General features: G+C 42.3%; 1 protein-coding gene across 4 annotated transcripts in view; it reads left to right on the top strand.

Annotated features, from left to right (window-relative positions):
* Positions 1-14,444, top strand: part of JAK2 (Janus kinase 2) — a 168,645-nt gene extending 154,201 nt beyond the window's left edge. For all 4 annotated transcript variants that reach the window (XM_032777884.2, XM_032777893.2, XM_032777900.2 and 1 more), the window contains exons 22-24: positions 830-947; positions 2,532-2,645; positions 9,954-14,444. In XM_032777884.2, coding sequence (XP_032633775.1) covers positions 830-947; positions 2,532-2,645; positions 9,954-10,061 — 340 coding nt within the window. In that variant the 3' untranslated portion in view covers positions 10,062-14,444. The remainder of the gene's footprint in view (positions 1-829; positions 948-2,531; positions 2,646-9,953) is intronic.
* Positions 14,445-14,900: the final 456 nt, after the last annotated feature.

Below are 14,900 nucleotides of genomic sequence, written 5' to 3'. Positions count from 1 at the left end.
GCAGGAGGCTGGGGGGAGGGAGGGAGGGGGATCCTGCACACCAAATCCTCACTCCTCCCCCTCCCTCCTGCCGCCTAGACACCGCAAGCCAGCTGATTGCCCTGGGCAGGAGAGAGGGGGAAAAGAGAAGACTCTGTGTAGACATTACGATACTATGGAGAATGGGGACCATAGGAAATCCTAATATAGATTCATGTTAATGTGAAAGAGCTTAATTTACTTGTATGCTTGAGCAGAGTGCATGCTATTTACATGAGCTGTACTTGTCAGCTTTAAGCACTCTAGAAATGTTATACTCTAAAGAAGAGAGTTGAGACTATAGTGTTCAACATACTATAGTCTAATCTAATATAATCTAGATATTAGATTCTTGAGTACCCGGACAGGAGGGCTTAAATGAGAACACGGTCAGTTGGCATGAGCCAAAGCACAATGACACTGATGGAAAGATGCTCATTGACTTCAATGGTCTTTGGGTCAGGCTCTTCACACGAGAGGGTTTTTTGTATTGTTCATCATATTGTATAAGTAAGGCAGTTATGATAAAGTGTTCTGAGTACACCACTGTAGAAACAGAAATGAGAAAGATTTAAATAATTTTTTAAGAAGTAAAATAAAGCATAGATACAAGTGATGGTAATATAATAAAATGCAGAAGTATTAATGTCTGTAAACATGTCATAAGAAAATCTACTCATGACATTTTTTAAGTTTATCAAATTAAGATGCCTTAATCCTTAAAAAAAAAAAAAAAAAACGGTGCAGAATAATGTCCCTTTTTTCCTTCTATATTAACTTTGCTGATGTTTCCCATGACTTTTTGATACAGGTATGCTCTGGAATCTCTGACAGAGAGCAAGTTTTCTGTGGCCTCTGATGTGTGGAGCTTTGGTGTGGTCCTGTATGAACTCTTCACGTATATTGAAAAGAGCAAAAGCCCTCCAGCGGTCAGTGCATAATTACGGGTTTCTGAAGTTCCCTCTCTCATGAGCTTACTTAAAGATTTAGGTCATACATAGATCTAAATCGATAGTTATTTACTGTTCCTTTTATGATGAGAATTGGATTTTTGTAATGCAGCATGCAGTTATATGATGAAATATCTGAAAATCACTAGTTCCAAGGCATAAAATGTTAATTAAGGGTAAAAAAAATTATCTGACATCTGTAAAAGCTGTAGCCATTCCAGGGTTCGTAACTGTATGAAACAGTTTTAAAATACTCAAATGTCAGACTTTCCCATATTAAAGCCTCAAGTATGACTGACACATCTTAATGCTATTTGCAGTCATTTCTGAGACCCTTCTTAGCTACAGCATTACACTGGGAGCTCATGTTCCATTGGTTGCCTACCATGACCTTTAAATCTTTTTCAAGGTCACTGCTTTCCATGATACAGTACCTCATCTTATAAATATGACCTGTATTCTTTGTTTCTAGATGATATGACCTTATGTTTGATTGTGTCAAAATACGTGGTGTTCACAGGTCTACCTTACGAAGCAATCCAAGTTGGATGTATAACTGTCCCCATCATTATTTAGCAATCCTCCAACTTTTGTGTCATCTACAGATTTTACCAGCAATAATTTTATCTTTTCTTTCAATCATCAATAAAGAGATTAAATAGCAGTGGGCTGAACAAAGATCCTATAGGAGCCCACTAAAAACTCCCCCATTGGATTAGTTCCCCATTTACAATTAATTTTTGCAGTCTATCAGTTAACCAGCTTTTAATCCATTTATATAGGCTACGTTGATGTTGTATAGTGCTTATTTTTTGTCAGAACATCATACGCAACTAAGCCAGATGCCTTACAGAAGATCGTCTGTTACATCTACACATTTACCTTTTACCAACCACATGTGATTTCATTAAAAAACTATATTATATGTGTTTGACGAGACCTATTTTCCAAAAAACCATGTTGATTGGCATTAATTATGCTGCTATCCTTGAAATTCTTTACTGATTGTGTCCCATACCAGACTTTCCATGATTTTGCTTGAGGTTGATGTCAAGCTAACTAGCCTACAATGACCTTAGTCATCCTGTTTTACCCTATTTAAATATCAGCATGATATTAAGCATCTTCCAGTTCTCTGGAACTTCTCCAGTGTTCCAAGATTTGTTAATGTTATATTTTAATGCTTCAGAGAGATCTTCAGCCAAGTCTTTTAATACTCTTGGCTGCACACTATCTTTAAATTTAAAAATGTTTAACTTTAAATAGTTGCTGTTTAATATCATCCCTAGTAACTGATGGAATACAAAGTATTTCATTGTCACTCTAAGATATGAAGATACCATCCTGGTTCTTTCTGAATGCAGAACAGAAATATTTATTGACTATTTCTGAATATGCCTTATCTGGATCATAATTACTACCTTTATCTAGTTTATCCTTATCTAGAGTATCCTTAATGCTATTGTCATAGATTTTTCAAAACAAACAAACAAAAAAATTCACTTCAAAGTGTTACAAAGTATAACAACTTTTACATGAATAAAAGTTGACTTTGTGTTTCAGGAATTCATGCGCATGATTGGTAATGATAAACAAGGGCAGATGATTGTATTCCACTTGATAGAGCTTTTGAAGAACAATGGACGGCTGCCGAGACCAGATGGATGTCCTGATGAGGTATTACAATTAATTTTTTTGTCTTAACATTGGATGAGCCAGAGTGAATATATCGTAAATATAATCTCTCTGTTCTGTGATGCCTGGGTTATTGAAGAAACATCAGTTACACAGGATGCATAATCAAACACAGTAGAACATTGTGCTGCTATTTTATGGTAGTTATAAGACCAAGTAATTATCAAACATTCAGCTCCTGCTTCTTAGTATAGCAATCTGTCAATAACCTAGGTGTAAAAATGTTGCTGAATATCTCTGGATAGGTTACCTGTGACTATTACAATAGATGCACAAGCAGACTTACGTTCAGAATTGCAAATTTAATAAGGCCCTTGGGAGATTAACAGATAGTTAGTCTATTAATGTATCTGGCTGGCATCTTGTAATATTACAGGAAAAAACTATTAATGCAACCTTCAAACTGAAAATTTTAAATCTCAAAAAGTCAAGAAATGCAGAAGTTCTAGTGGTCACAGTCACATTAACTTGGCTGCATTGCACATACTAGGGTAGAAATTTTAAAACATAAATGGTGACACATTAAGCTACCTATTGTAACCTGAAAAATAGGAATAGATAATACTACATATTAATAGCATCTTTGTTAAGATTTCAACAGTATCATTAAACTTTGCATTTCGTGACTCTTGTGACTTTAACTATACAACCTTATTATTAAACAGGGTTTTTTGCATTTAATTTCCAGACTTAAAAAAAAGCTTGTTTTGCTTGATTATTTCTCTTCCCACAGCAAACTTAGGAATGCACATACTTGTTAGGGAGGAGTCTGGCCTAATTCTGCAAACATTTCTGTACCTGCTTAACTCTAAATACATGAGTAGTCCCATGGGGGAGTAGTCAGTGGACGTAAAGTTCGCGTACGTAAAGTTAAGAATATGCATAATTCTTGATAGGATCGAGCCTTGTATTGTAATTGTGTTAGATTTATACACACATTAAAAATAAATGTTCAGAAGTGGCTTCTGAATTTGTGCTTGCATTTTTGTGTGTATAACTGTTTTTGTGTGCAAACCCCTTATCTGAGAACACAAACTCATCATGTATTTTGCCAGATGTTTTAGAAATATTGTAGTTGTATATATTTTTAACTGCTTCTATTTTTGTAACCTTCCACTTCTTAAGCCAGGCTATCACAACTCAAACTGTTCAGGCCTCAAGGAATGAAGAAGAAAAATATTCGTTACATTTTTAGAATTTTCTCCAACTTATCTCAAAAATAATGTCAATATTTCAAGGTCAGGTTTTACGTAACCTACCAAAGCAAGATGCATGTGCTTTTTCCCAGTAAGAAACTGTAATTCTCTCCCATTTAGCCCCTGATGGATCACAAGCTATTAGGCCGTAAAACTTTCCCTGGCCCAGAGCTTATTTTGTGAATCTCAGGCCAGTGTAATTTTGGAGTTAATTTCTCATTTTGGAGAGAGTAAGAAACACTTTTCTGGCAGGTAGTGTTTGTGTGGGTGGGTTGGTTGGTTTTTAAAGCTGGCATTTGAAAGCTGGTAAGAGGCTTGGATACTGGGAATAGTCCTGGTGAAACTGGATTCATGGGTAAAGTGCAGGTGAGAAAATCAAAGGTGCTCTGCAAGTAATCCTGTGGATGTCACCACCAAATATATGGAGGTGGTCGTATGTGCGCAATGGAAACTTCTTAAAGCAAATTCATTTTTTTCCATAGAACAAATTCATTATATGTAGCAGTTTGCATATTCAGATGCACTGAGACATTTCGGACTCATTAAATTAACTATAAGGCCTGGTCTACACTACGTGTTTAAACCGAATTTAGCAGCGTTAAACCAATTTAACCCTGCACCCATCCACACGAGGCCCTTTATATCGATATAAAGGGCTCTTTAAACCAGTTTCTGTACTCCTCCCTGACGAGAGAAATAGTGCTAAAATCGGTATTGCCATGTCAGATTAGAGTTAGTGTGGCCACAAATCAACGGTATTGGCCTCCGGGCAGTATCCCACAGTGCACCATTGTGACTGCTCTGGAAAGCGATCTGAACTCGGATGCACTGGCCAGGTAGACAGAAAAAGCCCGGTGAACTTTTGAATTTCATTTCCTGTTTGCCAGCGTGGAGCTCTGATCACCACTGGGTGGCGATTTGCATCCCAATCCAAAAAGAGCTCAAATGGATCAGTACGGGAGATTACTGGATCTGATCGCTGTATGGGGAGCTTCTGTTACAGAAAGACGAAATGACCAAAGCATTTTGAAAAAATTCAGGCTATGATAACAGCAGGCCAGCAACAGTGCTTGTGTGACAAGCGTAACGGAAGCCAAAGAATGAAATGGATGCTCATGGAGGGAAGGAGGGGAGTCTGAGAGGACTTCAGCTATCCACAGTCCCGCAGTCTCCGAAAGCATTTTCTTCTGCTGAGTACCCAGTGCTCTGCAAGTGTGTCAAAAACTTTTCCGGAGTGTTTCAGGTATATGTTGTCAATTTACACCCTTCGCCTTCCTCCGAAAAAAAAAGGGAAAAAACATTTTCTCGCTTTTTTTCAGTGTCACCCTATGTCTATGGCGCTGCTGGTAGACGGGGTTGCTGCAGCACTGAACACCAGCATCCCTTCCCGATGGCAGGTACGTGTACAATATTGAGTGTATCCATCAGCAGCAGCAAGCCAGCTCGTGAGTGCTCCTGGTGGGCCTCGGTAAAATGGGACATGACTCCGGTCATGCCGCAAGGATGTAATAACGGCTTGTAACCTGGTTCATACAAGCAATGGGGCTGAGCTCCTTATCAGCCCACGCTTTCCTGTCTAAGAAAAGTTCTGTATTTTCCTGGGACATATCTTTAGCAGCAGACGAGGGCTGGGGTCTCCTTCTCCCTCTGCCCCTTTATGTCTGCTGGACTATCATAGAAGTGCGGAGGGCTTTCCCTCCCCTCATTTCTCTCTATAAATGTCTAGTGTTTTGTATTCTCTGCTTCTTTTATTACTTCTATCACACAAAATGGGGAGACGCTGCCACGCGTAGCCCATAGAAGGTTTGTGTGGGACGAGGGAAGCAACAGTGGGAGTTGCTTGCAGGTTGGGATATTGGTCTATGCAGAGATTAATTGATTTGGCTACCCCTAGAATGGCGCAGTGAGTTGGCACAGTATATATTCCACATTTCTTGTGGCGAGTGGCTTGATCTTCTCGGTGATGGCGCTAGACCCTCTTGACAGGTAGGGCAAGCGACCATACGTGCGTCTGCTAGGTTTCATTTGACTAGATACCCATTAGCTCCCCATATTCCTAAGTACAGGGTCAGGACTAGAGACGTTCATTTTTTAGACAAAACATATTCAAAGTAAGCATGAATGAGAACAAATGCCCAGGAGTGAAGTCACTTCCTCTTTTTATGTCCATGCGCCCTGTAGTAAAGATGACCGACCTCAGCCGAGGGGAGCCCTAGTTCTGGAAAGCAAGGAACATATCGATGACAGATAGTCATGGACAGCGGCGTCAATATCGGATATAGAACTGATAACTGTCATGTCATATACGATGCAACTTTACTGAGCTACAATGGATAAGGTGGCAGACCGGCTTTGCAAATAAGGTATGGGTAACTGTCTCTGTCTTATCTTGCAAAGGCAATATGAATATGCTGCTGTTAGCACTGCTAGTACTGCATCTGTCAGCCAGCATCCAGTACACATACGGTGACAGTGACAAGGCAAAACAGGCTCCATGGTTGCCATGCTATGGCGTCTGCCAGGGCAATCCAGGGGAAAAGGGCGCGAAATGATTGTCTGCCGTTGCGTTCACGGAGGAAGGATTCAGTGACGACATTTATCCAGAATCACCCGTGACACTGTTTTTGCATTGGGATCTCAACCCAGAATTCCAATGGGCAGGGGAGACTGCGGGAACTATGGGATAGCTACAGGATGGCTACCCACAGTGCAACGCTCCGGAAAGCGATACTAGCCTCGCTACATGGACGCACACCGCCAAAATAACGTGCTTAGTGTGGCCGCGTGCACTCGACTTTATACAATCTGTTTTACAAAACCAGTTTATGTAAAATGGGAATAATCCCGTAGTGTAGACATACCCTAAGTAAGTTCCAGTGTGTCTTTATGAACAGAACAGAATGTTTAAAGTTTTATAGTGCTGAGACAAGGCACAATCCAGAAATATTATATTTGTAAGACTGGTCTTCGGTCAGTCTTGTAAAGTAAATTTGGCACTTTTTAATATTTTTAGGAACATTCCTTTTTTAAACTCCATTTGGAAATGGGTACAGGGTCTTCACTGCTTTCAGGATCTACCCAACTTTTTTCCCACAAACTCAAAGCCCTGCTATTATAATCACTCCTCTGGAGGAGCAAAGTTAGATGCCCTCACTCACTGCTTCTGTTTACACGAATCAAAGAAAGTGATTAGTGAGACATGAGCTGATCATTCAGTCTCTGCAGCACTGTGACCCATAGGCGCCAACTGCATGGGTGCTCTGGGTCTGGAGCACCCACAGGGAAAAATTAGTGGCAGCGAAGCTCTCCCTCTCCTCCCCCACCCCCAAGTGTGCTTGTGAAGGTGTGGGACCAGGGCTCGACCCTCTTCGAGAGGCAGAGGGGAGCCACACCGGCTCACTACACATTCTCTGGCCGGGCAGGCCCCCTGGCTCCGGTCCTGGGTGAAAAACACAAAGTCACAAGGCTTGGGTCCCTGGGTTCGGGGCAGAGCAACACTACAGAGTCAAAGGGGGGGGGGGGGGCTCAGGCCCTCTGCTGCAGGGCTGAGCAACAATACAGAGTCAAAGGGGGCTCAGGCCCTCTGGTTCAGGGCTGAGCAGCAATACAGTCTAAAGGGGCCCAGCCCCAAGTTCGGGCGAGGCACCAAACGCAGAGTCACAAAGCTCAGGCCCTTTTGGCTCAGGACAGAGCAAAGCACTCAGTCTATAAGCCCAGGCTCGTAGGCCTGAGTACCAGGGAGGGGGGAGACTGCCACCCATAAGTAGGGTGGCAGGGGGGACGCAGGCCCACCCACTCCACTGCGTCCCAGCCCAGGGTCCTAACAGCGGCAGATGGTCCGCTGCTGCGTCAGTGGGGATCCTGCTTGCAACACACTGACATAGGCTCGGATATGGTTGCAGCCTGACCGGAGTCGGCTGCCCCCGGGCTACTTCCGACCTCCCCCTCAGGGCCTACCTGGTCCGTGGGGTCGCCCCCCGGGAAGTCCAGCAGCATGGGCTCCTCGCAGCCAGGGCTGGGTGGCAGGTCTGGTAGTTCCTCCGGGAAGTCCGGGCTGGCTTGCTCCGGTGGTTCCTCCAGGTAACAGCAGGGCTGGAGAAGCTCCAGCAGCTCCTCCAGGTAGTGGACGTGGGGAAGCTCCGGCCAATCACTGTGGCTGCCCTGGGCCCTAGAGGGTTCCCAGTCTCGAGCTCCTGGCGGCAAGTCTGCTCCCGGCGGCGGCTGGGCTCCAACTGAGCCCTAACGGCCAGCTTTTGTACTTCCGGGTCGTCGCCTGACCCTCTGAGGGGCGGGCTCACTGCTCCTTAGCCCTGCCACTCAGGCTTCCAGCTGGGCGCTCCCTCTCCTGGGCAGGAGGGGAATCACACCGACTCGCTACAGTGCTGCATCCCCACTCCTCTGCCTACCTCCCAGTGTTTCTCCCCCGGCCATCACCAAACAGCTGTTTGCACAGTCCCAGAGGGTGGGGGGGAGAGCAGGAAGTGACGTGCTCTGGGGAGGAGACAGGGCGGGGATTTGGGGAAGGAGTTGGAATAGGGGCAGGGAGGGGGCAGAGTTGGGGCTGGGACTTTGGGGAAGGGGTTGGAATAGAGGCAGGGAAGGGATGGAATGGAGGCGTGGCCAGGAGCAGAGTGGGGGTCTAGCACCCACAGAAAACGGAGAGTCGGTGCCTAGTGTGACCCCCCCCCCATTGCTCAGAAGCAAAAGACTAATTCACATCCCTTTCTGGCAGCTACTACACTGTGACAGACCCACTCCAAGTATTTAAAACCAGTTGAAGTTTCTATGTATGTAATACTAATTCTTCTTTGAGTAGTATCCCTCTGGGTGCTCCACTTCAGGTGCACATGTATCCCACACACCTTTGATTGGAGATTTTCAGTAGCAGTGTCGGTTTGACCCATACATGCGCTGTGGTATCCTTGTGCCCCACACCGAAGCTATATCAGACTGCATAGGTGAACATCCTCAGTTCCTTCTCAAATGCTTCTGCTTGTCATGGAGCTTAAGTATTGTGAGTGCCTCAGCTGGTTGCTGAGTTTGTTCTACTTAGTTTAGTTTAGTTAGGTGTTTTTTTGTAGTAGAAGTAAATTACTGGTTATTGAAATATTGTTTTATTTCCTCTGGAGAAATCCTCCCTGTGAGGTTTAAATGTTGCCTCGCATGGAGAAAGGCTGTTCCAGTCAGCAGTGGACCCTCTAAATACGTTCACTGTCTGGGAGAATCATGCATCCCACAGAACTGTCACTGCTATTGAGCCCTCAAGTCCAAGGCATGGAAGAACTGGGAAATCAAGCTCCATCTTAATGATGGAGGGCTCCTTTCACCTCATTAGATAGGACTAAATCATTTCATAGATCTCCTAGACTGTTTATTTCCATTGCAGATAGCTCTAAAGGATCTGCTGTTTCTACCCAAAGGCAAATGAAATGGATTTCTGGGTGTATTACCGCTTGTTACAAGGCTGCCAGAATTCTACCCCTTGCGGGCGTCTCAGCTCACTTGATGAGGTCATAGTCTACGTCTATGACTCTACTTTAAAATGTCCCAGTATCTGAGGTCTGCAGAGCTGCTACATGGTTTTTGGTACATATCTTCTCCAGGCACTGCGCCTTAGTCAGTGCCTCTAGAGCTGATGTGGCAGTTGGCAGTGCAGTTCTTTTCTCTGTGCTGGACTCTGTTCTGAAACTCACTCCTGCTTCTGGGGATACCTAAAGAGGCGCACCCCCAGGGACACTACTCGAAGAAGGCAGAGGGGTTACTCACACTGTGCAGTAACTAGAGTTCTTCGAGATTGTGGCCCTATGGGTGCTCCTTTACCCACTCTCTTTCCCCTCTGCTTTAAAGTTTCCTTCTGAGACTTGGTGGTGGAGAAAGAACTGAGGGTGGTTTGCCTGCACAGCCTGATACAGCCTCAGTTCAAGGTACAAGGATGCATGTGTGGGCTACATGGATGCTGCTAATGAAAACCTCTGATCAAAGGCCTGTGGGGTGCATCCGCATCTGCAGTGGAGCACCCATAGGGACACACATCTTGAAGAACTATAGTTACTGCACCCGGTGAGTAACCTCTCTTTTCTGATGTCTTCCCCAGATTTATGCCATCATGACAGAATGCTGGAACAATAACGTAAGCCAGCGTCCCTCCTTTAGGGAGCTTGCGGTGCGAGTGGATCATATAAGGGATGACATGGGTGGATAAGAGAACTGAAGATTGTTCAGAGGAAATATGAACACAGAACAAAGTCTGCCCTTTGGGTTGCTGTGGATTATACACATACATCCATCTATCTTTATTGTGAGCAAAACGTGTGTGCAAATTATCCTATCAGAACCTGCAAACTGTGAGGAATTCTGTTCATTTTCTTCATCAGGATATATTTGCTACAACAAGGACATGACAGTGAAATACTTCAATACAAAGTGGATTATTTTTCTAAACAGTGTCCTAATATGCGGTCAGTTAGCATCACCAGTATTTGCCTTACTTGGCAATGCAAAAAAAGAGTGACTTACCACTTTGGTAGGGTTTTTAGGGAGATGAAAAGACTGAATGCATTTCCTTGCCAAGATGGAGATACACAGAATATATTTTTAGTGTTTTCACACTGAATGTACAGCAACTTGACATCCTGTGTAGTGTGTTGCACAAGAGGTTATGCTTTATTAATATAGTTTTATAATTTCATTGTCAATGAAGAATTGGCTTCTCTGTAGAACAAATTGAAGGAGGTTAGATAATTTACTAAGCAACTTTCAGTGTGCCTGTTTGCGTCCATTATTAGCCAGCGATACACGCAGAGATATATATTAGGCTGTTGTGTGATGTATTGTAAATATTTTTAGGGAAAGGGAACAAATATTTAGTTCTATTTGTACAGGAACCACTCTCCCCCCAAAAAGTCAAATTTTGAAATGGACAAGCATAAAAACAGCATAATCTATTTTCCTACTTTCCCCCCATGTATCTGTTGTGGAAGTGTTGGATTCTCTCCTCATTTTATAAAAATACAGGCAGCAAATGGAATTGAAGCTGCTTCAGATAAAGCAATGATTTCAGTGGGCCACTTCTGAGAATGAGAATGCTAAATATGTTATTAACCTTACTACATGCTGCTCTTTTGTCCTTCTGACTTTGTAACCTTCATGTGATGATGAATTTAACTATAAATAAGGATTCTGCTTTGGGGGTTGAACTAAAAATAGAAAACACCTCCAAATCCACAATTCAGTATTAGGATTAACAATGCCCTTCTGCCCCCACTCCCAAAAAGGAGTTTACAACAAAACTATCAGCCATCTTACCAGGACTGCTTGCTAATGGAGTTGTAACCATCCCATCCCCTATTTCCTTCCTTTGATAAAACCTCAAGGTTTGGGCGAAGGAAATATCAGTGAGATTTCCCATGCAGAAATTCCTCCACATCAGTCTGAGGTTTAGGAACCAGGATTTGCCACCCTGCAAACAGGCCCAGGCCCCACCCTCAGAATTCTGTGGGATCTGCGTGAAGCCAGAGCTGCCTGCACGGGGTCCCTGTACCTTGGCTCGGTACTTCTAGTAATTCTGGCCTCAGTCCCTTTAGCATATGTCAAGGAGCTATAGAGAAAAGATAAATATAGCTCCAGGCTCAAATGCCCTTTCTGGGGGACCCATGCACTCTGTCTCCCTGGTCCATTGCAGACCCACATAGAAGGGGTATACAATCTGTTGAGGTTAACTGAGGCCCCCTACTCTGTGAGGGAAGGAAGACCTGTGTATGGAGTGTCCCCTAAATGCATATTTCTTGGGGGCACGATCCCCATTATCTCTAGCTGCAAGTCAATGAATGTGGTGTTTTCTAATTCAAGCCATATGATCTTACCTGTTCTCTTAAAATACAGTAGACTGTAAACTAAACTTAACTCTAACTTGCCTTGTTAGAATGGTTGTTCAACTTTGTTTCTGTTGAGCAAATCTTGTTTTAGGGGCACCACAACTCAACCTTTGTTCTTAGATCCAGATTTCTAGTCAAGTGGAATGTTCATTTTTAAATAAATTGACAGCAAATCAGAGACACGGGAAAATTATTCACAAACATTAAGGAGCACAATAGTGCTGTCATAATGTAAATCTTATAGGAAGATTGTTTTTAAAAAGTACATCAATTCTAACAATGCTTATCCATTGTTCAGCTTAGCCCAGTGCCAGTAGGAGAATGGTTTGTGCCACTACGGAACACTCCTGCAGGTCTTACACAGGCACATCTTTTGTTGACCAAAACCAGGGAGATTTTGCCAAGGGTAAGAAGTGCAGGATCAGGCCTTCTATCCTGGAAATTATTTTACCAATAATTTATATTTCTGTTGCCACGTTTGAATCACTTAAAGCATTTTTAAAAAATTAACTTCGCCATATATTTTTCAAGTGCATTTTTTCAAATCAGTACCTGTTGTTGCATTTCTGTACATTTAGACTTGATTTTTAAAATAAGTTGTGCAAAAGATGTCTTTGCATTTGTAGAGTCTTAACTTTGTATGGTGAGTTTTGTCGGGGTTTTGTTTCGTTTGTTTTGTTTTGGTTTTTTTGTAACCAAACAAAATATTCTAGCTTTACAAGCATTAAACAGCATTATTGCTGGGATGATAAATGCAGAAATCTAAAATTGCAGTGTATGACACTCAGTAACCCATAGGGGTGGGATCCATGAAAGTACATAAGCACCTAAATCCCAGACGTAGGTGCTTATGTCCCTGGTTTAGGCACTTAAAGTCCCAGTTTTGGCTCCACTGTGATTCAAAAAATCCTACTAAACTGTAGGCACCTGAATTCACTCAACACTGAAGTTTTTTAGAGTAAAAGTTCCCTAGGCACCTATGTTTCTTCTTTTGGCCATGTGCTGCCTCATTCTAGCCGACCAGATGCCTGTCTCCTGTCTGAGCCCCAGAATGATTCACTAACTGGGGAAAGACAGGCATTCAGATACCTAAGTTATGTGCAGGTCCTGATCCAGTAGGCAGGCTCAGAGCTTACTTATCAGCTCAAGTCCCATTTGAAATCTAAGTACTGGACCCAGGGTCATGCACCTAGGAAGTCCTGAGTCTAGTCCCCCAGTTCCAAGCATCATTATTTATCCACAGTGCAATAGGAAAGAGTGAGGGAGCCTTACCTCAGACTGTCCCATAGCCCAGTGGTTAGAGGCATTCTAACCACTGGGCTATGGAAGACCCCTGTTCAAATTCTTTCTCCCCTTCTGGCAGAGAGGAGGGGATTCAACTTGGGTCTTCCGCATCCTAGGTGAGTGCTCTAACTACTGGCTAAGAAGTTATATAGTGGGTGCCACCCTGCCAGCACCGCCATTATCTGTGGAGTGAGGCAGGTGCCTGACTCCCTCAGGAAACACCTTAGGCGCCTAAGCTGTCTAACTCCACGTAGTAGGTTCCTGTTAATGGATTGTTACATAGACATAGGTGCCTCCCTGCAACCTGGTGCCTATCTCCAAGAGAGTGGGGCAGAGCTTAGCACAGACATCTCTAGTTGGTATCTCCCACTGACTAGTTTAGGTGGCTCTCTGCCAAGTGTGCTGGTTTATGTGGCTTGCTGTCTGAGGCACCTGTCTCTCCCCAGTTGATTGTATGGGTGCCTAACTCACCTAACTGCTTGGTGGATCGCAGTGGTGTTCCTGTAATTTTCTAGGCTCTAAAAAATAAGGATTGCGACGCTCAGCGTTGCAACACCTAAGTCCCTTTGTTGATCCCGCCGTAGGTTTCCAATATTTAATAGACACAGAATATAGCTTGTTTATGTAAAAATCTCAGGGACATTTGTGTAATGCAATGAAGAGATCTTCCATACTGCTATTGTTTTCAAGTGAATAAAAGCCCTTTGCTTGTTCTAGTACAGTATGTCTGATTTCATACTCTATTTGATTTCAAAAGTGTAGTTAGAACTTACAAGTTTTGAAGTTCTGTATTTTATTAAAAACATTTTTAAAAGCCTCTTTTTTTTTTTACTTTTTTATATTCCATTTTAATTTTTAGAGAAAAGCTACAAGTTCACATCAAATTTTGTTTGTTCAGTTGGACAGGGGTAAATTAATCCATTGTAACAATTGTCTGTGTTAAAGGCTTGATCCTGCAAGATGTTGAGCGTCTTGTAATCAGTGAAATCATTAGGAGCTAGCAGTGATTAGCACCTTCAGGAGTTATGCAACACCTTGCAAGACTTGAGAACTCACGAACAAAAAAATAGATTCAGACAGGGAAAAAAACCTTTCACAAATATAACTGTTCTGTTGGTTTTAAAGAGGATACAAATGCAGTGACTTTGCTGGACTTGTTAATGCCAAATGTAGTAACCTTTAAAATCAATGCACTTAGGAAGTTAGTTCCTATTAGTTACAGTAGCTCTGTATATACTCTGATATTTTCTTTTACATTATACAGTCTTTGCATTAACAGATAAGCCATAATTATTTTACTTTCTTCAGTTGGCATTCAGTTTGTCACATTTTCTTGTTATTTATAATGCTGTGATTTGTTGTGAAAAAGTGCTCTGTCCTACCCGTACATGACTGCTACCATGAAGTAAAGTGAAATTTTTATTACAGCTACTGCTTTTCAGATTTTTATATTTAAAGAAAAATCATTTTAATATAAATGGAGTATATATTATAAAAAGTCTTTACAAACACAAATGTGTTTTTATTTCCAAATATAATACTGGTCTGTGGTCCACTAATTGTGAATATATTTAGCTTCAAAATTCATTCTTAAGTACATTTGAAAACATTGCAAACAGTCCATGTAATAAGCAACAGGAATGAATTTCCATAAAGCTATGTCCTAATCAGAAAAGAGAGAAATTAGCAGCTAATGAGAGTTTGGACAAATCACAGTATCTAAGAAACGCTTCCATAGTTTTCAGACACCAATTACTGTATATCTCTATGAATATAACTGTACCGACATATTTCAAAAAGTATTAAAATGATTTTTAAAAAAATCAGCTTCTTCTAATTTTTGCATATAGTTTTATAACAACCTCCTCCCACCAACTACCCTT

Source organism: Chelonoidis abingdonii, chromosome 6, assembly GCF_003597395.2.
Source record: "Chelonoidis abingdonii isolate Lonesome George chromosome 6, CheloAbing_2.0, whole genome shotgun sequence".
Classification (NCBI taxonomy): domain Eukaryota; kingdom Metazoa; phylum Chordata; order Testudines; family Testudinidae; genus Chelonoidis; species Chelonoidis abingdonii.
The sequence above is the reverse complement of the archived record's forward strand: the minus strand, read 5'-3'. Positions and strand labels throughout refer to the sequence as shown.